Here is a 25663-nt window from a genome sequence, read left to right as displayed (position 1 = left end):
TGTTACCATGTGGTGGGCCTACCTACTACATCCACAAGTTTCTTCTTGGCAGCAAAATCCTTGCTGGAAAGCGGTATCTTCAACAAGTTCTCTACTCCACAGCATCAGGCACGTTCTGGCTATATGCCTGCACCGCACAATCACAATCATCCTCATTTTCTTCCATAATGCACTTCACTATCACACCACAGCACAGGGACAACAGCCAGCTTTTCAATAGATGGAATTCGCAAAAAAATATCGCGAGGCTTTAAACATGCATATAACAAGAAAGGGGAAACAAAAACAAACCAGATCCAAAAGCGACCACTACTCAAAGCAATGATGTTTCTGACTCAGAAGGGAATATCCCCTTCAGATATAAATAAATTTCCTCTCTTGCCATAAATTCCCCATATCTCGTAATAAATAAATAAATAAATTGTGAAAGCAAATCTAGCACCTAAAAGACCAACCTAACGCCTTTCGTACGTTATCCGCTCATTTTTAGGTTTCTCCTTTTTAACTCTGTTCCTTCAGTACATTAAATGTTTACATTATAAGTATGAATGTTTAATTTTTATTTATTTTTTATTCTTTCTACTGCAACAATAAATTTGAAGAAGTGTAAAGTGTCAATTGTAATATGTTTTTTTTTTAAAAGGGTTTGTTGTAAGAACGGCCTGCGAGGCCGAAACACGGCCTCTCAATAAAGACGATATTATTATTATTATTGTTAGATTTTTGCTTCAGAATTCCCTGTTACTGGCAAAACCTCCTTGAAACACACCGCCTGCTCAAATTCCCTTTGCAGCCAATCATTCATTCATACCCGACAATGCTGGAGCCCCCTTCTCTTGCAGTACCTGTGTCTCACGGCGTGCCAGTGAAGCCAACCCAAACATAATGGTGCTAAATCTCGCATAAATTTAAAAAGTCGTTTGGAAATTGGAGATATAAGTAAAACTAGAGGGCCACTGTTCGTGGTAGTTGAATTTTCTCAAACTTTTCACGTATAACGTTGGTTGAACCCTTCGAATTCATTAATATTAATAATATGTAGATCCCAGAACAATTTAATAGTATGTATGTAGTATTTTTTCGGAGTTTAAATGACACCATGGTGTGCAGAAGGGGCAAGGAGAGAAGGCCCTTACTGGAAAATGAATTTCAACTTTAAAAGAATATAGCTCTTTCACACATACAATTTCATTTCAATCACATCAAATTATGTAAGTATTGTAAGGGCATTGCAAGAAAACGTTAACTTCAAGTTGAAATAGTATCTTTTGAGGATACAATTCTATTATCGGGAAATATACCTAGTTTACCAAAGCCCTGGAAAAAAATACTTTGCTTAATCCTCCCTGGTGGAAAGAAATACATACTGCGGATGTCCATGAACAACACTTTTCTAAACATGAGGTTTGCAACACTGCTGTCAGCCTCTGACCGTAGGCTTATATACGTAAGGTTTTCCCCGCTCTTCTCCATCCAGAAAAGGTAGGTACTGCTTGTTCGCAGTCAGCAATTTGCAAGGCAAAATCCAGAAGGCGGAAGTTCCCATGTGCTGTGCTGCCTGGTGCTGAAGTGTTGCAATCTAACAAGCAGGATCTCGAACACTGGTGTCAACCCGAGTTGAAGTTTGAAGTTGTTCACGAATTTTGTCATAATTACACACATTTTACTAGAACTAATTAAGTGTAAGCTCGGCTTACACAGCTTACATGGACGCTCCGTCCCTGCAGTACTGTCCCATCCACTTACATGGAATAAAAATGAATACCACTGGCTCATTGACTGAGTGTGTTACGTAGTTGACTTTCAGACTTGCCATCAAAGTTCCCAGGTTTGAATCTTAGACTGGGCATAGGTGGTATTTGCAAGTGTCCTTTCTTGAGTTTCTTCTATTCATCACTCATCGATCGTCACAATTAGCCAAAGGTAACAGATAGCAACATCAAGGAACAATACTACAAATACAAAATTAAATTCCCTGCCATTTGCTAAAAAAAAATATATATTGATTTCAGTGACATACTGTCACCATTCGCAATGAACTACTGTTGTTGAACACATTAATCACTCGGCAATTAAGCATTTTTCCCCCAACAACATGGAATTCTTATTTTTTACATGTAGAGTCATTCCATGCCAAACCATCCGATGGTGGTTGCATGACCATTTTAGAAAAAAATAATTTTTAGTACATACATTTGTACACGTTTCTATATATCAAAACCAATGTTCAAAAAAAAAATATTTTCTTTAGTACTCCTGGGGCAGCCTTTTTCCAACATAGTGCATGGCTTTTCTTGCTCATGTAGCACTTTTCAGAAACCTTAATATCTCAAAAACCATTAGAGCTAGAGACTTGAAACAAAACTCATTTTGTAGTTAATGAAGTATACTTTCTATGATATTCAAGTATGTTTTGCTTAAAATTGCATCGTAAGTACGAAAATTATGGTGGAAATTGGGGTAACAATAGTTAAAATATTGGATTTTTAAGCCCGATTATTGTTAGTAAAGGGGTTTAGTCTAAGGCTTGATTTTTTTTTCATGTGTAAACCTGCCTGCAGGGTTTCTGTAAATAAAATATCAGTGCTTAGAAATGCAACCCTTTTTTACAGCATGGGCTCAAACATGGCTGTTCATTGAATTTTGACAGTTTTCGGGATCAAATATCTCAGATCGGTCCTCCTGAAAAATTCTGAAATTCAGCGCAAAGGAATCCCTGCATGAACCTAACTCACAGTAAAAATCTCAACTTTTAGATTCAACTCGTTTTGATCAATATGAGGTAACGTATGTCACCTAATTTCTGGTGTTGCAAAGTAAGGTTAAACTGCATCCCATATTTAGAATAACGAAGTCTTTTCTTTCTCTTTTTTAAATTTGGGTTAAATAAAACCTCAGAAAAGATAGTAACATAAGGTTTTAATACTTGACTTACCAGAAATTGAAATTACAAGATATGACAATTGAAAATCTGCGAAATCTGATTGCAAAAGGTTTGATTTATTAGGTACCCATGAAGAAAGAAATTCTTGCATGTTATATGAAAACATTATCCATTTTACAATGTACTGTAAGCTAACCAAGCTTACACATCATATTAATATTTTCCATGATGCTGATGTGATGCCTCCTTGGTGGCATAGTGTATTGAGTGATTTGCTAACGATGTCAGCATAGAAAAGGTCTCAGGTTTGAGTCCTCATCTGTGCATGGATTAATTTTTTCTGGTGTTCAACTAGTTTCATCTATTCATTATTACAATTAGCAAAGAGTGGCAGGAATTAAACACTAAATGAGAAAAATACTGGACAGCAAATGCTGTAAAAATTTTTTGCAGACTCTTTTTTTTTAATTTTTCCTTGGATTTCATAGTGTCTTGAACATGTTTAGTATTCAACATTAACCCTTATCCAGGCAAGCAGTGTCTGTCGGACACTGCATTGTTTTAAGTGAATTTTGCCTTTCTAATGCAAGATTTTTATGTTTCATCGCTGTGGAAACAAGGGAGTGACATGATATTTAACCTAATCGTCATTGTTATGTCCATAATTCTTGAATTCATCATCATCATCATCGTAATTGCATGTTGTATTTTTTGCAGCATAGTACAGGGTGGCGCGGAGCCGACTGACACATTTGATATGCTCATAGATGATGGAAAAAAAGAAGGAGAATAAGGAAACCCGTATGTAATGGTGCATTGAAGTATGCAATTTTATTACTAACAACTTACAAGTTCATTTTTTGAAAATTACATCAGACAGGTGGCCTCCTTCGGCATCAATGCATTGTTGCAGACGAGACGTACACACGTCTCCGTAGTTCCTCATCAATAGCCGTTACTTCCTCAACAATGGCTTCTTTCAGTTGTTGAAGAGTCGTGATATGCCTTCTGAACACACGGTCTTTCAAGAATCCCCTGAGAAAAAAAGTCTAACAAAAAGATCGGGTGACCGAGCTGGCCATGCAATCTCTCCACTTCGAGAGATAACACACCGTTGTGGACTACGTTCAAATGCTTCCCTCACTTTCTGCAAGTTCTCGGGCGAACGCACTGTTGTTGGAGCTCCAAGTTTCACATCGAATACACTGCAAGTTTCTTCAAATTTATTCACCCAAACCAATATGGTATTCCGAGACGGTACGTTACCATGTCGGCTAAAAATGAATTGTTTTCTGAACAATCGCTGCACTTTAACCACTGACTTCGTTTCGTAATAACTACGAACACAGAAAACGCGATATTCAACGCTCCAACTTTCCATCATGACTGTTGCTGTGTTTTTATGAAATGGCGTCCTATCCTCTTCTCATCCCCCCCGCAATCTACTTCAAACTATCGCGCATGCGTAATATATTCAACTTTCAAATGTGTCAGTCGGCTCCGCGCCACCCTGTATATGAAACATGTTAGGCCGGAAGGTTGTGTGAGGAAATAGTTTTATTTGCTCATATAATTTTCATTTTTTCTATTTTAGTGTTAATAATATTTTTATGTGATGTCTTATTAAATACTTTATTTTTTATTAAACATTTGTTATTACATATTCAAGTAGACTTTACATATCAATTGTTGTTCACTGTGTCTGGCAGACACTGCTTGCCCGTTGACGTGAGTGAAATGGAAAATATTTTTTTTTACACCTGACCTTCTTTATCAAACAAAGTCCAAATATTATCAAAAAAAAGAGAGAAACAAACAAAGTCAAAAAATATGTTTGCAGGAAGTATCATTTGGAGTATGTGAGTATGTATGCCCGGTTAAAGGTTGAAAAGTTCAACTGTATTTTTCAATTAAGCTGATAAGTTGTTTTTTTTGTGTTTTTTTTCTTTCAGAAATACAAGTTTATCTATCACCTTATGTAAAGTTCCACATATAACATGTTTTTGTACTGCTCAATTCAGTAATGTGATTTTATACACTCCTCACGAAAAGTTTGGAATATTGTTGTATTAGCACAATAAGTTTGGATTTTTTGTACAGATGTTTATTACTCTGGTGGAAGGGTTACATGATCTTTTTCAAAGTAGTCCTCACTCGACTTGACTGTACTTATGACAACGCTTCTGCCAATCTGCAAACACGTGGTGTAAGTCATTCTTTGTGAGATCCTCGAGAATCGCCTCACATTTCTTCAGCACTGGTTCAGAGTCCACAAAACGATGGTCCCATAGCTTTTACTTGAGTGCAGGGAACAGAAAATAAGTCCCAGGGGCCTACGCTGGGATATAAGGTGGATGGGGTACACAGATGATGTTGAATAGTGCCGAATACGTATGCCATAACGTGATTTGTCACATGAGGTCGTGCATTGTCATGATGAAGTCTCCATCCATTGCGATGAAGTTGTGGTCGTTTCTTTACAATGTGCCTCCTCAGTGCACCAACACTGAAGTGTAGTATTCTCCTGTAACTGTAGTGTGTGGAGGACCTGCATGCTGGTACAGTATTCTTTTATTGTCAAAGAAAGTGATCACCATCACCTTACCTGCAGATGGAACAACTTCGCCTTTTTCAGTGTTGGAGACCTTGGCAATCACACTGTGCTGGCTTATTTCCCTTCTGGGTCGTCGTGGTGCACCCACGACTCACCACTGCTGATAACTAATTCCAGAAAAAGCATCACCAAAGATACGTAGCACCTCACAACATTTGTCCACTTGATGTTCCTCACCTCCATTGTGTGTTATGCAAAATGCACACAGTGCCTAGAACAAAAAGCATTGCTGCCCAACAAAGGATCTGGGTATTATGTATGAAACTGCACTCTTGTCCAATATGCACATTACAAAAATGTCACGATACAGGATGCTGTGCAAAAAAAAATAGTCTCACTCTTCGTTCATCAGCACTCATATGTTTGGCAATAGGTAATAGACATGGTGGCATATGTCGGTGAAAAGACGAGAATGCCCACCAGGCAGATATCATGTGTTGTTGCATTCCAAAGCCGTGTGTATCAGCTATTGTCTAATATAACAATATTCCAAACTTTTTAATTCCTCTTTGGTTTATGAGATTAATGCTTTGTAAGCAATTATTAGTGAGCTTACTGCATTATCAGCTTTCAATCTTGCCAACATAGTTCCGAAGTTCAATTCCCATCCTGGGCATGCAAGTTCTTTATGAGTATCCAATCAATGATTACATCCAATCATTACTCATTCTTATTGTCATGATTGGCCAAAAGTGGCAGAAAAATAACACTATATAACAAAAGTACAAAAACTGCATTGAAGTAAGTCTTGAAGCTTCCTGGTGACGGATGGTGAATAGATTTTCTCGGACTCTCACCTGGTCAATAGCCCGACAGAATATTTTCAAATACTACATTGTCACATTTTCATACTGTTTCCTCATTCCCTTATCCTACCATAAAATATGTTTTTCCTAGTTAAACAGATACCTGGTAGAGTAAAGTAGAAAATTACTTGAGTGTCATAAAGGTTCTATGACGAACTGTCATAATGTATTTTGGAAACTTGAGTTTCGTGTGTGTTTTGCTCGGGTATAGTAGCCCAACTCAAGTTCTAAGACGATGAACTCATCAAGTGCAGAGAATTCACGATAGGTGGAATGCCTATGCAATATGAAAACTTTGTTGCTTTAACAGTTACGCGAAAAATCGCTAGATGGCTCTGACCGTCGGGCGCATTTGGATTGTAAATTCCTTTGTTTAAGATCCGATTTTCTCGCGGTTTCCTTATGCACAAGGACATTTTGATGTGTCGGTCACTGCACGCATGGGCAATTCGCAGTTATGGCGCAAAATAATAAAATATACAGCGTTTTGATCGAGATGCCTTTGGTTAATTATCAGCAAAAAGTTTATCTTATTGAGCATTACTCTGGGTTCCTTAACGCATATACATATCTGTTAACGTGTGGTATTTAAATTATGAAAAATTGTTGTTTGGTAAAGACAAATGTAAAAAAAAAAGGTAAAGTGCTCCCCTGTGCATAGCACTACGCCATGAAGGCGTATAGGGGGTGTGGGGGTAACGCCCAAATGTGCTCTGCAAAAATGACTAACAGTGATCGATGGGGGTGTGCAGGGGTGGAGAAGGACTTCCGGAAGAAAAAACATGGAGTGAACAGAGTAATGTCACTACAGTGGAGGAAATCAGAATTGTTTCCGTGCTTTAGGGAGGAATTTTACATCTGCAGTTAGGACAAAACGGCAGATAATAGCAAGAAGTGAAAGCACATCGCAAAAATAGGTGTTGGAAAGGAATGGAGCTCTCGGGAAGAGAGAGGTAAGAGTGGACTCGGGCGTGCTGGATTCGTCGTTCCCGACACACCAGGTGAGGAAATTAATTATCTTAAGTGACTTTGATAGGAAGAAAATTCTCGAAGATCGTGTTTACAACGTTTAAGCAAAGTTGTTTATGAGATAGCTATCTCGCGTGTGTTGAATTTTACGGGAAACGGTACTAGTACACGTCACAGACCATGCGTTATTTACAAAATGGCCATCGACGCCATGTTTGAAAAGGGCTCTGTGCACACGTAAAACGATTTATTTTCGTGCAAGAAACGCATAGCACTAATCAAATAAACGAGGAGCATGTTCCCAGATTGGATCTATGTCAAAATAGGAACTAATTAGGACTTTGTAATTCCTTATATGGCATTAAAGGTGCATGCTATATGACTTTGATGGGTAATTTTCGTTCACGTATCGACAGTTTTTATTTTACGTCTCTTAATTAATAAGGACAGATTGTTGATGCTTTATTACGCAGGAAATATGTGTTAAATTGAATACAATAAATAAGTTTACTGTTTTTGATGTTCATATTTACGTGCTAAAATATTTTCTTCCATTTGTATTTGGTGTTTATGAAAATGTTTAAATGTTTAATTCTTCTCTTTCAGAAGGGGGGAATTTCGCATGTGTAAATTGGGTTATTGCTGTTGTTATGGAAAGGGGTTATTGTTAGTTGTAAATTATCTGAAATCCTACTTGAAAATCTGAAAGTATAAACTTTTAATCTCCAGCGATCTGCACTCGTCACCAGCGTTACCAGGCAAAGTTGAGATTCAGTTATTGAGTCGTGGATAACTGAACTAAATTAATAAATTGAGCGAATGTCCTTTAGCTCGTCGCAAGATTACGAGGACTCAAGTGCAGAGGGGCTGCGTTATTGAATTTTTGTTGGGTTTCAAGTAGGTTAATCTTTAGTTGGTTAATTGCTGTTGTTAAAGCTAATATTAATAATGGCAATAGAGCAGGAACCGGTCACATTAGATTCCTTGTTCGCCTTTATTAAACAAAGTCAGGAAAGGTACAAGGAATGCACTGAGTCACTCAAATCAGAACTCAATGAAAGCAATCAGTTGCTCAAAATAGAACTTGCAGCTCATACAAGTAAGGTGGTGGGGAAACTGCAGTCTGATCTAGAGGGCACCAGTAAATGCATATTAGAGCTGCAGCAAGATGTTATTAAAACAAGTGAGGGTCTGCACGATCTCACGTTTTCAGTATCACAATACAGGGCTGAGTTGGTAGAAAAAAGGCATGAGTCTTTGACGAAGGAGTTTGATTTGTCAGGGAGTAAAGTTGAACTGATGAATGGTATGGTAACTTCTTCTGCGGTCACCAATTGCATGTGTACTTCACATTCGGTCGAACATGACCACTGCACAGGCACTCTGACTTCCTGGTCAGAAAGTTATGCACAGAGTACCAGCGAAATGAACCGAAACAGAACGTTAGAGCAAGAACACCACAAGGGTAATAAAGGAAAATATTTGATAAGCGAGGAGTGGTCTTTTGGGGTGTCGGGTAACAGAGACGAGTCTTTCCCTGTCGGCTTTTGCACAAAAGATGCATCTTTCCCAAAACCGAGCTTGCAATTTTCTTTATTGGGTGTTGGTTCTAAACAAAGTGGTTCTTCGGGTTCATCTTCGTTGTGTAAGCGTGTCTACACGGTGCAAGCTGATACAGGGTGTTCGGAAAGTAAGGTGGTTTCTCATTGCCTACACTCAAATGCAGTATCATCTCAGAACAAATCTACCCTGTCTGTAGTGTCAGTTGGGGAAAATAGTATTGACTTACCTGAAGTGTCCATAGTTCAAAATCATTCAGTACACAACGTAGTCATACCAGTAGTTGGTTATCCATTGCAGACTGTTGTGAGGAATTCAGTAATCGAAACCAGAAGTTGCATTAGGTGTGGTCCTATGCGTGTTCTTATGCCCAAAAGAATTGCCAGTATGGCATGTGTCGTTTCTTTCATGAAATTAGGCACTGGTTATTCAGTCAGATATGGGAGGCGCATCAGAGTTAAAATGAAGTCACCTACTGACTCACTTCCCAGGAAAACTTTGGTAGTCAGTCGAACTGTTGCTGGAGGAAGAGTATCTCTCCATCCAAGCCATATTAGGAAGAGAAGAATAAAAAGGTCTCCTCGGAAAAGTACCAATACAAAAGTTTTGGGGGAAATTTTGAGTATTTGTCTTCTCTTGGCTTTGTCTCTTTGGTACAGGGTTAGAATGATCTGGCATCGCACTCATGTCAGAAGAAAATGGCATGGGATGCATATGGTTGAATATGATTGCTCAAAGATGAAGCCTGATGAGATCATCGGAGCGATCATCACTCTTTGATCAGTGAAAACAACTTCGCTTTGTACAAAATGTAAATATTAAAGATAATATTATATTTAATTTGAAGGATTTAATAACGTATGGATCTTTGGAAAGTTTAAAATAAATTTTTGAATATAATTATCATTTGAATACTATTTTTTTTTTGTTTATTTTCAAACGTCAGTTCAGTTGGGGCTAGTGTCAAGTTTATAGCTCAGAAAAGATATCTGATGGACAGTCTGGTGCGGGAAATTTGAAATGGGAGTATTTAACAAGTCAAGCAGCCTCACTATCATTTTGGAGCCAACAGCTTTTAAGTGGGCAGTATCATTTTGAATTTGTTGTCACATGTGCATGCAAGTTTCATTGTAAACTTTTGTGCGAATTTCTCGGGTAGAATCGTGTTGATTGGCGTTCTAAAGAAACACAAGGGAACATCAGGGACACTGGATGTTGTATTTGTTCGTCCTTGGGAAAATACGTCTCCACACATAGAAAATGTGAGAACGATAGGGTGTCGAGGGGACATTTGCCATTAGTATAGGCTTAGTCCTGACACAAGTTCGTCTGGAGTCTGTATTTTGGAGAGTTTAAGTAACGACATTCAATAGGTTTGATTTCTCGGTATACATGACATGGTGATGGTAGGGGGTATCTGAGATATGCCACCCGATGGTAACCAGTATTCAAGAGGGAACAAATTAATTTCAATTAATCTTGCATGGCAGCATAAAATTATAAGTCATATAAAACGTATCTTTGGTTTACTCAAGGCGAGTATCCTGGTGCCGTTCCAGTATTAATTACAAAAATGTTAGTGGTACATTTGGTGGCAGTGATTGCGCGCCATGTAATTACGGGGCTGTTGACGTCAGCTGTTTGATGTAGCTTCTGGCTTTGGTGAATTCTCCTTGCACAGTCGCATTTAAGGTTACTGAGTTTGTCCAAACATCGAATTGTGTTTGTAAGAAAAACATATTTCTAGCTATCCGACACACCAAATTTTGAGTTTTATGGGATCTATTTTGAATATAGATATTGCGTATTAGTAAATTTAACATGTTAAAGGATTCTACGCTGTCATTAATAGACTGTGTGACAGGAGAAAAAATGGATCACCAGTCGATAGAAAATTGTAAAGTTTGGAATTGTTCAGATGACAAGGTAAAAATGTGGGTGAAAAGATTACTAGATTTGAATTTGGAAGGTGTGGATGAAATGTTACAGACGATGGGGTTTAGCTGTAAATCAGACGTTTTAGTTAAGGACAGTGTAAATAAAGAGGGGGTAGGGGAAGAGCAAGGTTAAAATTTCTCGTATGGGTAAAGTGAGATTGAGCCTGCGGCGGGCGAGTTGACCAAGTAGGTGAAATTTCTGCGGCGTACTAGCATGCGAGATGAGCCTGAAATCTTCCTGATTGCTCCAAAATAAGATAAGACATTTTCTATGATAGATTGCTCAAGGGTATTCATCTCATAAATATTTGGAACACCACTATTTGCATCGTTGTTGTGGTCAGGTCAAAGAAAATACCAACTGCAGCGCATTAGGGTAGTAGCACACAAGGCTCATACTACGCCTTTAAATAGTGATTAGCTCAGATAGAATGAATCCAGAAGCGAATTAAGAGTTGTTTAGGTAGTTCCATGGGGGTGTTGTTGAGTTTGCGGGTGGGGGCAGGTATGATGCGGTAGAGGTCAAGTTAGGTTATGCTTGCGGCGGGCTAATAGTCAAGTAAGTATAATGTTGCGGTGGGCCTAGGCATTCATTTGTTTCCTGCTCCAACCAAAAATATACAAGCCACTATGTTCTGCAAGACGCCAAAACACATGCGGGGTTCCTTCTTTCTGGAGAATGATGGAGTCACCAGAGTTGGTGATCCGGGATGTATCATATTGTAAACAATATAGTAATATGTCTGTATATATCAAATATGTATATTAGTGAATATGTATAATATGAATGTTTATTTGATGAAAGTCTAACTTTAGTATTGTAACAAAAGTATTGTGTGAGGGTTCATCCCTATGTTGGGCGCCATTTATGACGAACTGTCATAATGTATTTTGGAAACTTGAGTTTCGTGTGTGTTTTGCTCGGGTATAGTAGCCCAACTCAAGTTCTAAGACGATGAACTCATCAAGTGCAGAGAATTCACGATAGGTGGAATGCCTATGCAATATGAAAACTTTGTTGCTTTAACAGTTACGCGAAAAATCGCTAGATGGCTCTGACCGTCGGGCGCATTTGGATTGTAAATTCCTTTGTTTAAGATCCGATTTTCTCGCGGTTTCCTTATGCACAAGGACATTTTGATGTGTCGGTCACTGCACGCATGGGCAATTCGCAGTTATGGCGCAAAATAATAAAATATACAGCGTTTTGATCGAGATGCCTTTGGTTAATTATCAGCAAAAAGTTTATCTTATTGAGCATTACTCTGGGTTCCTTAACGCATATACATATCTGTTAACGTGTGGTATTTAAATTATGAAAAATTGTTGTTTGGTAAAGACAAATGTGCTCTGCAAAAATGACTAACAGTGATCGATGGGGGTGTGCAGGGGTGGAGAAGGACTTCCGGAAGAAAAAACATGGAGTGAACAGAGTAATGTCACTACAGTGGAGGAAATCAGAATTGTTTCCGTGCTTTAGGGAGGAATTTTACATCTGCAGTTAGGACAAAACGGCAGATAATAGCAAGAAGTGAAAGCACATCGCAAAAATAGGTGTTGGAAAGGAATGGAGCTCTCGGGAAGAGAGAGGTAAGAGTGGACTCGGGCGTGCTGGATTCGTCGTTCCCGACACACCAGGTGAGGAAATTAATTATCTTAAGTGACTTTGATAGGAAGAAAATTCTCGAAGATCGTGTTTACAACGTTTAAGCAAAGTTGTTTATGAGATAGCTATCTCGCGTGTGTTGAATTTTACGGGAAACGGTACTAGTACACGTCACAGACCATGCGTTATTTACAAAATGGCCATCGACGCCATGTTTGAAAAGGGCTCTGTGCACACGTAAAACGATTTATTTTCGTGCAAGAAACGCATAGCACTAATCAAATAAACGAGGAGCATGTTCCCAGATTGGATCTATGTCAAAATAGGAACTAATTAGGACTTTGTAATTCCTTATATGGCATTAAAGGTGCATGCTATATGACTTTGATGGGTAATTTTCGTTCACGTATCGACAGTTTTTATTTTACGTCTCTTAATTAATAAGGACAGATTGTTGATGCTTTATTACGCAGGAAATATGTGTTAAATTGAATACAATAAATAAGTTTACTGTTTTTGATGTTCATATTTACGTGCTAAAATATTTTCTTCCATTTGTATTTGGTGTTTATGAAAATGTTTAAATGTTTAATTCTTCTCTTTCAGAAGGGGGGAATTTCGCATGTGTAAATTGGGTTATTGCTGTTGTTATGGAAAGGGGTTATTGTTAGTTGTAAATTATCTGAAATCCTACTTGAAAATCTGAAAGTATAAACTTTTAATCTCCAGCGATCTGCACTCGTCACCAGCGTTACCAGGCAAAGTTGAGATTCAGTTATTGAGTCGTGGATAACTGAACTAAATTAATAAATTGAGCGAATGTCCTTTAGCTCGTCGCAGTTCCTGAACATGGAAATCGAACACTGGCCTCTTCGATGGCACTCACGTACGCTACGGACGTAAGGTACATGATTCTTACGAGTACTCCAGTAATATTTCAATAAGAAGCATTAAGAATGCAATAATTATTTATATTAATAGATTAATATTTCTGTGATGCAAGTGGGACCTCCCCGATGGCATAGTGGTAACATCATTGCCTGCAAGGGGTTCCAGGTTCGATACCTGGTAAAGGCACATAGTGGTTTGAATCCCACTTTAAACTGTAGGTCCAGTCCTTATTAGCTTTACTGTGCATAAAGTGAACTTAAAACTCAAACAAATTTTCTGTGATGTGAGTAAATATTATGTTGACATCATACTTGTTTTAAAGCTGAGTTCCTGAAAAATCTCACTGCAAAATTTTACAATGTTTATTATGAATTGTGTTTGGAATTTTTTTTTTAACATTTCCAACTTACGATATCTTTTTCTTAACAGGAATGCATCAGAACCAGTTAGAGGACGAGCAACAAATAATACTGCCGAAATCCAAGCAGCAACATATGCACTTGAACTTGCTAATGCAGCAGGTTAGTTCTTGAATTCCAAAACAATAATTTGCAATAAAAACGAAGTAAGTAAATGTTTTTCAAAAAAACATTTATTTTCTGAATTTACATACACTTCTCTATTTTTCTACATAATTTTCTGGCCAGTTTCAGTTACTCATGGTCATTTTCACTTCTTCATCAGTGTCTAAACGCTTGCTGCCCAGGAAGGTCTTCAGATGGCGGAAGAGGTGGTAGTTGCTAGGTGCAAGGTCTGGACTGTATGCAGATGATGATCTAATTGAATCTTTTGGCTGGGATGTCTTCGATCATCTGCATACAGTCCAGACCTTGCACCTAGCAACTACCACCTCTTCCGCCATCTGAAGACCTTCCTGGGCAGCAAGCGTTTAGACACTGATGAAAAAGTGAAAACTACCTGAGTAACTGGCTATCTCACAAGCAGCAAAGTTCTACGAGGAGGGTATCCAAAAACTCGTTCGTAGTTCGTTACGATAAATGTTTAAACTGGCAAGGAAATTATGTAACAAATAGAGAAGTGTATGTACATTCAGAAAATACATTTTTTTAAAAAAAAACATTTACTTACTTCGTTTTTATTGCAAAACTGACCTTACTTAAAAAATAACCCTCGTATTTATTTTTAATGCACATTATGTACATTTCTTGTCAATATATATGTAATAGATTGGATGTACAACCTTGGTGACAATGAAGTTCGACCAGAAAGGAATACGTGATTAAATGCACCGAGGCATAGGCGGTGGAATGGGTGACCCTCAGAAGTGACGCATGTGTGTAAGAGGAGGCGTGTGAGCAGGCAAGAATCGTGATCCCAGCATGTTGCACTCAAGGTCACGTAAAGAACGTAAACGGGAAACTATACGCGTGACATTGAACTTCGACCAGGCACCAGACCCATACGGAAAATTCCAGATAGTGGCACATTCGACGGAAGCATGACGTCACGGACACGATAAGGGAGTCTGCCGTATATAAGCACGTGCTGTGCACCGAGGAACCGCAGTGCATCATCACCATGGCCAGGGGCAAACCTATTGACAACACCGTGAGGAGAAGAGTGGTGGAGTTGCAACGGGATGGACTCAGTGAACGGGAAATAGGGCGCCAACTGAACTTACCCAAGTCAACCATCCACTGTATCATCAAACACCACCAAAATACGGGTACTACAGAGCCAGGTAAGACCCCCGGTCGAAAACGCCTGCTGAGCATGCGTGACCTACGGATCTTTAGGCGCTATATCCAGACCAACAATCATGTTTCTGTGGCCGAATTACGACTGGACTCGAGAACGCTTTCACATTGAGGTGTTAACCAGAACAATTCGCCGTTACCTACAGGGATGCGGTTACCGAGTGTACAAGGCGAAACGTAAACCCTTCCTTTCCATGTTGAACAAAGGCAATCGACTACGGTGGGCACGAATGTACCGGGGATGGACATTTCGGCAGTGGAACAGGGTTTTGTGGACGGACGAATCCATTTTCAATGTTGTGTACGGGAAAATACGGAAAACAGTCATTTGTCGGAAGGAGGAACAGAATGAAGCAAAATGTTATGCACGTCGGGTACAGAAACCTGCGTCAGTGATGGTATGGGAATGCATGACGACATCTGGGGTTGGCCCACTACACGTCTGTGAGGGCATTGTGAATGCACACGCCTATACACGTATACTGGAGCGGCATCTTCCCACAGTGCGAAGGCACCTGTTCCACAGGCGGCGTCTCATCTTTCAACACGACAATGCCAGGCCTCATACAGCGCGGCTGACAAGAGAATGGTTGACTCGCTATCACGTGCGAACTCTGCCATGGCCACCATCGAGTCCCGACCTCTCGCCCATTGAGAATGTGTGGCGTGTTCTTAAGCGACGTGTGCAACAGAGGGGACCCACGACAGTGGCTGCTCTTATCACCTGCCTGCAGGAGGAATGGCACCGCATCGATGTGGAATACCTTGAACGACTCGTCCGCAGCATGCCCCGACGCATTGCCACAGTTATTCGCCGACGGGGCGGCGTCACACAATGGTAAACAGGATCCCCTCTAACAGTGGTCGAACTTCAATGTCACGTGTAGATGGACGAAAATGTTTTATTTTGTGTGGACACCATACATTGCTACGTTGCAGCGGAAATTTATGTTTTCCTTTGTTCCATGTAGCCTGCTGAATAAATTATGTTCAGCATATGCATGTGTTCTCCTTCTTTCACAACGCACTCCTATATTTGTGACTGGTCGAACTTCATTGTCACTAAGGTTGTAGTTACATATAGTATGTTGGGCTGTATCCATATATCGATCTTCAAGAGAAATTTTCTCCAGGTACTTTGGTGACCAGGGAATTGAAGTGTCCAGCAAACATGATTCACAAGTAGTTCAGTGAATCACAATTTATATGTGCTTGTTGAACTGTAACTCCCTACTTCAGAATAGTGTTGCAGGAAGAAATTCTTTTATGTTGTCCACATTTAACGCACACTGAAATCTTCCCTAGACCTGGATTATCAGTATGCATTCAATGATAGAAAGCTCTTAGTGCAAATACGTACAATGGAACCCCTATTTTACAGTCTTGAATTTTAGATTTTCCCTCATTACCTAGGTATATCAATCCAACATAGAAAAATATTTAAAATATTTCATCGATTTTACATTTTTCCAACTTGGTCCCCTGAAAATCGTAAAATTGAGGTTCTACTGTATTTAGTCATGGAACAGATTTCATGTTGTTTGCTGAGCTGGAGTGAATGTTGACATGTGCCAGCTTTTGCCTGGCTCACTGCCGGACTGGTGACCACAAAGTTAAACACACTTCCCTCACCACCCAGTGTCAATAGCCAGATCATCATTTTGAAAACCATCACATGCTTATGCTGTATTAACCATGAGCACATTACAGGTAGATCAGGAGACAATCGTTGTTGTTAGGGACTTATTCAAAGAGACTGAAATTCCTGAAACTTTCACCCTATCCTGAAAAAGATTTGATTGATTGATTGAGTTGGTGTTATAAGTCCACTTTATGCACAGTAAGGCTAATCGGGACTGGACCTACAGTTTAAAGTGGGATCCGAACCACTGTGCCATGTGCCTCCACCGGGTATCGAACCCGGGATCCTGAAAAAAAAAACCAACAACAACAACTAAACAACCTTACATCGTGCATTGCCTTGTGACTTTTACCATTATCTGAATTGTCCGCCTTATAGAATAAATTGTAAGGTATGGTTTAATGATTCTACAACAATGGCAATTGCCAACCTCTGTATTGGAATGGTTAGCATAGTGTGCTACGATATTAGGGATCCCTGGTTCAAATCCCAGCCTGGGCATGGGTTTGTGAATGTCCCTTCTTCAACGTAATCATATCATCACTCATCTGCATCTTCGCAATTAGCCAAAATGGCAAAAAAGTGAAGTAAAATAAACCAAATCAATCAATCAACAACGACAATTTTCTCGACTTGGCCAAAAAAAAAAAAGGATTTCAGTAATGAGAAGTACTCCAGATGTGCCTTCTCATTCCCTTACAGTGCACAGAAATCTTGACATCAAAGCAACATGATATGATAACATAGCATTGGAACAATACAAACCTGTCTTCTATTTCTTAATTGTTCTACCTTTAGGTTGGTTTGCTCAGGCCTTTTTTTAATGCAGTTTACTCCTTCTCCCCCTCATTATTTTCCTACTCACTCCATATTCCCTCCATTGTTCCTTGTGTGTTTGTACGAGGGTCACTATTTATATTTTGAGCCTTGGCAACACTGATTGAAGTTAGGCGCGATTTGACGTTTGCACGGAATCGTCTGGCATTATTGACCATAACGGACTTCAAATGTTTTGTCAATAGCTTCATTTGTATTGTTTATGTTGCCTTGGAGATTGCGCGACAACAATAAAATGGAATTAACTCGTGAACATTTTCGTGCAATGATTTTTTATGATTTTCGACGTGGATCGATCAACTTACTTCCACATTTGGCGATGAAGCCCCATCCTTTGCCACTGTGAAACGCTGGTATAACGAATTTAATCGTGGCCGCCATTCGCTCACCGAAGAGATTCGCGAAGGTCGTTTAAAATCAGTTGTTGTTCAAGAAAACATTGATGCTGTGCAAAACCTAATACTGCAAGATCGTCATGTGACATACTGTGAGATTGAGGCAACCATAGGCATTAGTTCCACCAGCATATATAAAATATTACATGATCATTTAGCTGTGAGAAAGGTATGTTCTCGTTGGATCCCACACAATTTGACAAAAACTCAAAAAGACGCTCGCGTTAATTGGTGCAAACAAATGCTCAATATATACAGTCGTGGTGCTTCAAAAGACGTATATAAGATTGTAACAGGTGACGAATCATGGATATATGCATATGAGCCGGAACGTAAACAGCAGTCGACTGTATGGGTGTTTCAAGATGAACCCAATCCAACAAAAGTTGTTCGCACTCGAAGCACATCGAAACAAATGGTTGCCTGTTTTTTTTTGGGAAAACTGGTCATGTGGCAACTGTGCCTTTAGAGGAACGTAGAACGGTCAACTCTGAATGGTACACAACAATTTGTTTGCCAGAGGTCTTCGGTCAAATACGGAAAACAAACAAACGCCGTCGGATCATTCTTCATCAAGACAATGCCAGCTGTCACACATCTTGTCTAACAACCGACTTTATGAACAGTCAAAAAATCAAATTGATGGGTCATCCGCCGTACAGTCCTGATTTGGCACCCAGTGACTTATTCTTGTTCCCGAATGTCAAGAATAAATTGCGTGGACAACGATTTTCGTCGGCGGAAGATGCCGTTGATGCGTTCAAAAACCATATTATGGAGGTGTCTCAAGAAGATTGGAAAAACTGCTTTGACAAATGGTTCGAACGAATGCAAAAGTGTATTGACCATAAAGGAGAATACTTCGAAAAACAATAAAACAATTTTCAATGCCAAATTCCTGTTTTTTCATTGTTAGGCTCAAAATATAAATAGTGACCCTCGTATTTACAGAAGGGAGCTTTTAATTTGCCTATATTACATGTTCTTATTTTATTGAATTTCTCAATTTGCTTCTGTCTTCTGATAATATCTTAATTTCTCCGTAGCTTTTGAAGTTCACATCTTGTACCTCATCCTGTTGATGTGGTTTGTTCCCTTTATTCTTCCTTCAGTTACACAGCCTTGCCATCAAGAAGCCCCAGGTTCAATACCCACTGGAGGCACATTGCACAGTGGTTCGGATACCACTTTAAACTGTAGTTCCAGTCTGATTAGCCTATTTGTGCATAAAGTCGACTTAAAGACTTAGAGCAAAATGATTGTGGTATGATCTCAATTATTTGAGGGGCTCCCCTTAACTTGAACCCCTCTCCACCAGTGATGGGATTCTGGGATTAAACATGAAGGCTGAAGAAGGGGAGTAATCAATCTGAGATGTTTTTGTTTGTTGTAATAGAGTAAACAGGTATGAGTGGTTCAGTTTTGTTTTAATTCCACTTTATACAATTATAGGCTAATCAGGACTGGACCTAGAGTTTAAAGTGGGATCCGAACCACTGTGCCTCCACCAGGTATCAAACCTTAGGACCCCTTGATTACAAGATGATGACGTTGTCACTACACCATTGGGAGGCATGAGTAAACAGACATTTTGTGATTACTTTCCACTGCTGAAATTCGACAAGTGTTTTTCGGTTTACCGTACTGTAGAGTGCAATATTTTAAAGTCTTTTTACTGTAAGAATTAGATGCATTCCATATTGCAATTTTTTTCTTCTTTTCTTTTAGGTATTGACAAGCTGAGCATTTATACAGACTCAGAATTTCTAATAAATTGTGTTACCAAGTGGATGAATAGGTGGAAGAAGAACGGATGGAAAGTTACGAGTGGAGACCCTGTAAAGAACAAGGAAGATCTAGAAGCATTGGAGGAAGCCAAGCAACAAGTTGATGTTAAGTGGGTACGTACAGCTACTGCCATTTTGTCTATGTATGCTGATATGTTACTAGTTCTCAAATAATTGTCTTTGGGATCCAATTGAAGAGATTATTTCCAAAGCAATGTGACTCCAATTTTAATATTTTTCAGTTCACTATGTTGCTAAGATGCTTTATCTGGGCGTCATTGTGTTTTTCTCAAGTGGTTGAAATCCCATTTAAAACTGATTGAGAAAATAGACTTTATTTGCAAAGTGGCATATGTCCATGTTGCATTTATTTCCAAAAGGTAATATTGCAGTGCTGATCATGTTGAGTGGTCAACTTTCGATCTTGCCACTGAAATTTCTGGGTTCAAATTGCAGCCTATGCATGGGTGTTCTTCGTGAGTGTCCCTTCATCAGTTTCATAATATCATCACCCATCCTCATTATGACGATTAGCCAAAAGTGCCCTAAAAGTGAAGTAAAATAAAGCAGATCAGCCAATGGGAATTTTACAGATAAATCCAATTGCATGACTGGCTGGCTGGTGTCAATGTCAACCAACATACGTAGTCCCATGTAACTAGCATTACGTTACAAATTTTCTCTCAGAAAGGTGGTGAAATCTGTCAACCACACTAAATTACAATGATCATATCGTAAGGCTATCTTGTGACATTCCTCTTAGGTAAAGATTACTACTTGCCCAATAACCTTGCTTGGTAAAGTTATAAGACTTAAAATTATTTGGCAGCATTGGGACTTCACAGGATATGATGTCAAAATGAAAATGTAATCACTTACTTTGAATCCAAGGTTTATTGACATTTTATTATGAACATTCATATAATACGGTAAAATACGGTTCTATACCGGTCACTTTGCCTTAGAGTGCATTGCAGCATTTGTCGTAGATACCTGGTGCTAACATGTTAAATTTCATCATTTCCTCTACATACAGACGTGCACTTCTAGCACAGGTGTTTGCCCCTGATGCAGCAAAAGAACATTTGCGTAACTGATTGAATATGTAAACCCCACTTCCCAATATGCTCGGCTTTAATGAAATTCGACGGAAATCTAGCAGAGCAGCAGTATCCTGTTATCTTTCAGAGTTGAACCAAATGTAGATAAGGATTTTTCAATACCTCGGAGCTTGAACTTACATTTGAGTCTACTTCTGAATTGAGCCGACCAACAATTTATTGAACGTATCTCAGAAATATGTTCATTTGCAATGCACTTTGCTTCTTCAAGTAGCATGAAGAGTGCTGCATAAGCTATGAAGTGACCCCTTGTGCCTCTGGCAATGGCTTTTTCGGGTTGATTTGATTTGTTTTATGTCCTTTTTCTGCCACTTTTGGCTAATTGCAAAGATGAGGACTGATGATAATATGGTGATATGGATGAAGGGATATTATGGACAACAACACAAGCCCCACAGAGAAATATACTGACTGTGAGTCCAGAGTCTTGCTGGTCTTCAAAATGCAGTCTAAGGTGTACTGCTTGGAAGTGAGGCGCTTTTCTGATGATCATAGGTTTAATAGTATTACCTCCGTAAATGATCTCAAGGATTTGTTGAAGACCTTGTAACGTGGTTGTTGCGTACGTAAGAAAAGACAGTGAAAGTTATTTAAGGAAACGTGCAAAAGGTCCGGGATCAATTATTGTACGTTCGTAGAAACGAATAACAACTAACCAGTTACAAAAGTACTAAAGGGTTGAGGTTAATGGCAAGTGTTTATCACTGCCGCCTCAGTCTCGATTGAGAACCAAAAGACAAAAGGGGGACGTGTGTTTGAATGTATGGGACCCTCCCAAAACAGTCACCAAAAAACAAAAGTATGTAATAAATACTCACAGAATATCGTGGAAAATTTCACACTGTACCAACCTTTCAATATAGGTATGCATATATTCATGTACAAGAGTGTACACGGAACGTCACAAAAATATACGTACAATACAGACCAATCCATTCATCTTTTCATTTACCCCCTAGTAATCTTTCGTTCTTTGTTAACTAGCAAGGTTCCAAAGCAAAAAAGGGTGAAAAGAGAGAGTAAAGTTCATTTGCGACCTTAAGTCAAAATTTATTGCGTTAATCTCCCAGCGAAGAATGATTAACGTCCCAACATGAAAACATATACATCAAAACGATTTTTAACTAGTAATCAGTCTTTTAAATCACACAATATTACTTCCAGAATAAATTCAACAATTATTTCTCCCTCCATTTACTCCGTAGTTTCATACATGAGGTCGTTATAGTTACGACGATGAATAATAAGAAATCCAACCAACCCGTAGAATTATCCAATATGCAATCTCTTTAACAAGTTAAATTCTCAACAACACATTATAGTAAAAAAAGCTCTTATTATTTCTTCTTGTAACAATTTGTCGCCTTATTTTTACTTTGATGCTCTCTCCCATTACATTATTTTAATATTTTGTGCCAGACAAACATTATCTCTCATTGTATTCTGTCGACCTCTGAGACGCAATAATAAATTACCCTAGCGTACGCCTTGCTCAATTTTATTATTATTAGAAGTTCTCCTTTACTTTTTGTATACGACAAATAGCAGCGACGACGCGCATGCCCAAACAATTACGTGGTTAATTCCATTTTGCATAGTTCTAATAAATCGACGCTTATATCTTGTTTCTTCCAATTATTCTAACCGGAGATTCAAAGTATATGAAACCGACGCACTTCACTTTATTTGCTATGCCGCAAAAGAAGGATTTGACACAGTACGTACCTTAATAGTTCACTCAAAACTGTTCCATCTGGTCAATCGAACTCTGCAACTGGAGGGTCAAATAGGATTTGACTTCCTTCTCATCCGGTCGTCTTTTCCCTCACATTGGTATGGCGAAAGTCAGCTTTCCTCTCAATCCTGGTTTCGTGGGAACGCTCCATAGAAGTAGTGGTAACGTGTATCCAGTGTAACACGGCAAACAGTCTATGCACATGTCAAACGAGACACGGAACACGCATATTTGATTCCTCGCAAGAAATGTAATCTTTCCACTACTGAACTTGAAATGCGAACATTGTAGAAGAATCCACTTTTGGGTGGTTGTGCGAAGTATCGAGAAATACTGCAAAACGAGTGCGTGCAATTAGGATCCCAAAAAATGCAAGTCTCGCCCAGCGAGACACCGTTCCACACTAATCGCACGTCATCCTCCTTTTTTCTCGCTCGTTTCCCTGCGAGAACCTGACTGTTACGTGGAAGTCGGTCGGATCGGAACTGATTTTGCTTACATTCGTAAATGCAGCTCTGGGCAAAGATAGGTGGAGACACCTAGCGGCGACTGGCACAACCGACAAGGCAAACGAGACGCAAGGCGTACTACGAAGGAGGACATGTGAAGTCTTTCCTACGCGATATATGACGTAATACTTGTTTAGTACAAATCGCGCAGGAAAAACGTCACAACCTGAATCTTCCATTAGATAAACAACGCATCTCAGGAAACTCATCCTGACATGAAAACCACCCAGCCTTAGTATGGGCTGCTTCAGAGGACTATCTGAGTTTTCATTGGCTACGATACAGAGTGCTTTCAGAAAGATTGGTTGATCAAATGTGATGATGTTTTGTGATTTACCTCTTTGATTTCCCACAAATACAGTGCAATGTGGATTGAATGCATATCTGGAAGTAAGAAATCGCTGGTTTCCCTAGATGATCCACCATTTTCATTTATTTGCCGGAGGACCAGCCACAGAAGGACTCGTGTTGTGTGTGTGTGTTAATTTTTGTATATAGTTAATATTCAGGGTTGAATACACTTTTTATAGTTCTATAAAGGGTATACGCTAGCGTCGACCCTTTATAAAGGCGAGAGCTTGGCTAGCAGCTCAGTTGGACTCTGCCTATGGGCAAGAGAATACACTCCACCTCCGGGTAAGAGAGAATATACTCCAATTCAGGGTGAGAGGACCCACTCCACTTTCTAGCGAGAGAAATTTAGATAAGATGGCCCTTTTTAAAACCCCGGCTCTTGGATGCTGGGAGTTTAAAGTGATACCCCGTCATATCGATGCTGGGAAAAGTCACTTCACATAGTTCTTGTCCAGTGTGGTACCCCGTTGCTCCGACATTTGGGAAAAAATGCATTTCCATGGTTACCTCAAGCCTTCTCTTTTCGGCGACTTTGTCTTAAACCTTTGTGATTGCCGTCTAACAGGGATACTAAGTATCATATAAGAGGTTGTTCTCAAACTGTTATGGGTATACATGTATCAGTTTCTTTAAAAATTAAAGTCTGTATTTCGAGGACTGAAAGGTTTAAAAGTTGTAACAGTGGAGATTTCCATACCTATAACTGTATAACCATAGTTTTAATGTGTAACCCTACTGTAACAGGTCTAAGCTTCTTTCTTGTCTAAAATTAGTGTTGAATAAACTTTATTTGTTAAAGTGTTTTCTTGAGTTTTCTCTGGATCGCTCTGGTAAAACATTCTGGAGCCCTTAGTAAGTGCACCTATACCCAAACCCTGAGGAAATGGAATATCATGCCGCAACTGGAGCAAAGGCTAGCATTATGGGTAGTTTATGCAACTAGATATCTCTGTGGTTGAGGAAGTCTAGCATTGCCCAGACCAAGTAGATGTACCATTGTGAGACCACCGCTTCTCTCCCGGGAACGTTGCATCCTCAACCCCTGACTAAAGGCACGAAACAAAAACCAATCTCTAGAGGAAATCATAAGCTATGGATTTGGTTCAGTGACTTTTGGACATAAACTACATACGTAGTTTCTTACATATTTACATATTTGCTGTTTCTTGTGTCGGAAACCAACTTTTACGCTAATTCTAAAAATTAAAGAAAAAATTTCAATCTTTCTAATTTATGGTAGCTCTAACAAACAAAAACCATAATTTAGCAAATTTTCTGTTCATTCATCGTTTTCGAGATATTATTATTTTTATTTTTAAGTTCAATTTTAGCCGCCATTTTTCAAGATGGCAGGTTTTCCCCAAACATTTGGATAGCGTATTTATAATATGTTATTCACTATACCATTCCGCACAATCTGTCACAAAAAACATTTGTGTTGCAATTATTTCTGGGTTAGGCCTTTTTCCCCCGTTCGTTTTCTCTACTATTATTAGTTCTATACTAATTCGACAACACAGCTGAATTACAATCTACTGTGCCTCCCAGGCTGCTTTTTTTACTTTTTTTCAAACTGCAAGTTAATAAAGATAAGGTAAACACATCAAAGATTACTAATAAAATTTACATCCTTGCATGAAATTGTTGAGAGTAATTTGCTTTTTGTCATTGTACAGTTCATTACAAACACTTTGTTATTTCAGACACATGTTAGAGGCCATGCTGGCATATATGGCAATGAATGTGCAGACCAACTGGCAAGGGCGGGAGCAGAGAGGTATGGGAAGCCTTCACAAGAATTGTGATATTGAGGGCAGAGGAAATATGTATATATGATAGGTGTTTCTCCAATAAACTTTAACACATATACAATTTTAATTTTTATTTTTAAAGTAAACTTTGTGGTCTCACAGCAGCATTTTCCACAGTCAGTTGTCAACACTGTTGGCAATATTTCATGTAGTAACTTGAATTGTGTTAAGCGCCTTGTACAAGTAATCATGAAGAAGTTGTTGAATTGAACAGCGTTCCTATTGGAAATCTTAAATGGTCTGAAATTGCTCAAAGAAAAATTGGACAAATTCACATTTGACCAAAATGTGGCAATGTGTACCTGATTCCTGAACAGTTTTCCTCGGTACGGTATGCTAAATTCCGATTGTTAATGCTACTTTATTATTATTAGTGTTATTTCAGTCATTGTCACGGATTTGTAATTTAAGCAGCTACACATAACTGTATGGCAAGGGCAAAGGGAAAATTATTTTCCCATCGATTGCATTTCAGGACTATTGAACC

At 39.0% G+C, this 25663-nt stretch overlaps 1 protein-coding gene across 1 annotated transcript in view; it reads left to right on the top strand.

Annotated features, from left to right (window-relative positions):
• The window catches only part of rnh1 (ribonuclease H1), a 40214-nt gene extending 14989 nt beyond the window's left edge, over positions 1 to 25225 (top strand). Inside the window, exons 4-6 of the mRNA XM_083142298.1 lie at positions 13697 to 13788; positions 19588 to 19760; positions 25069 to 25225. Of these exons, the coding sequence (XP_082998424.1) occupies positions 13697 to 13788; positions 19588 to 19760; positions 25069 to 25170 (367 nt within the window). The 3' untranslated portion in view covers positions 25171 to 25225. The remainder of the gene's footprint in view (positions 1 to 13696; positions 13789 to 19587; positions 19761 to 25068) is intronic.
• Positions 25226 to 25663: the final 438 nt, after the last annotated feature.

This window comes from Lepisma saccharinum, chromosome 20, assembly GCF_977018435.1.
Source record: "Lepisma saccharinum chromosome 20, izLepSacc3.1, whole genome shotgun sequence".
Classification (NCBI taxonomy): Eukaryota; Metazoa; Arthropoda; class Insecta; order Zygentoma; family Lepismatidae; genus Lepisma; species Lepisma saccharinum.
Note: the sequence above shows the minus strand (reverse complement) of the source record. Positions and strands in the feature narration are given on the sequence as shown.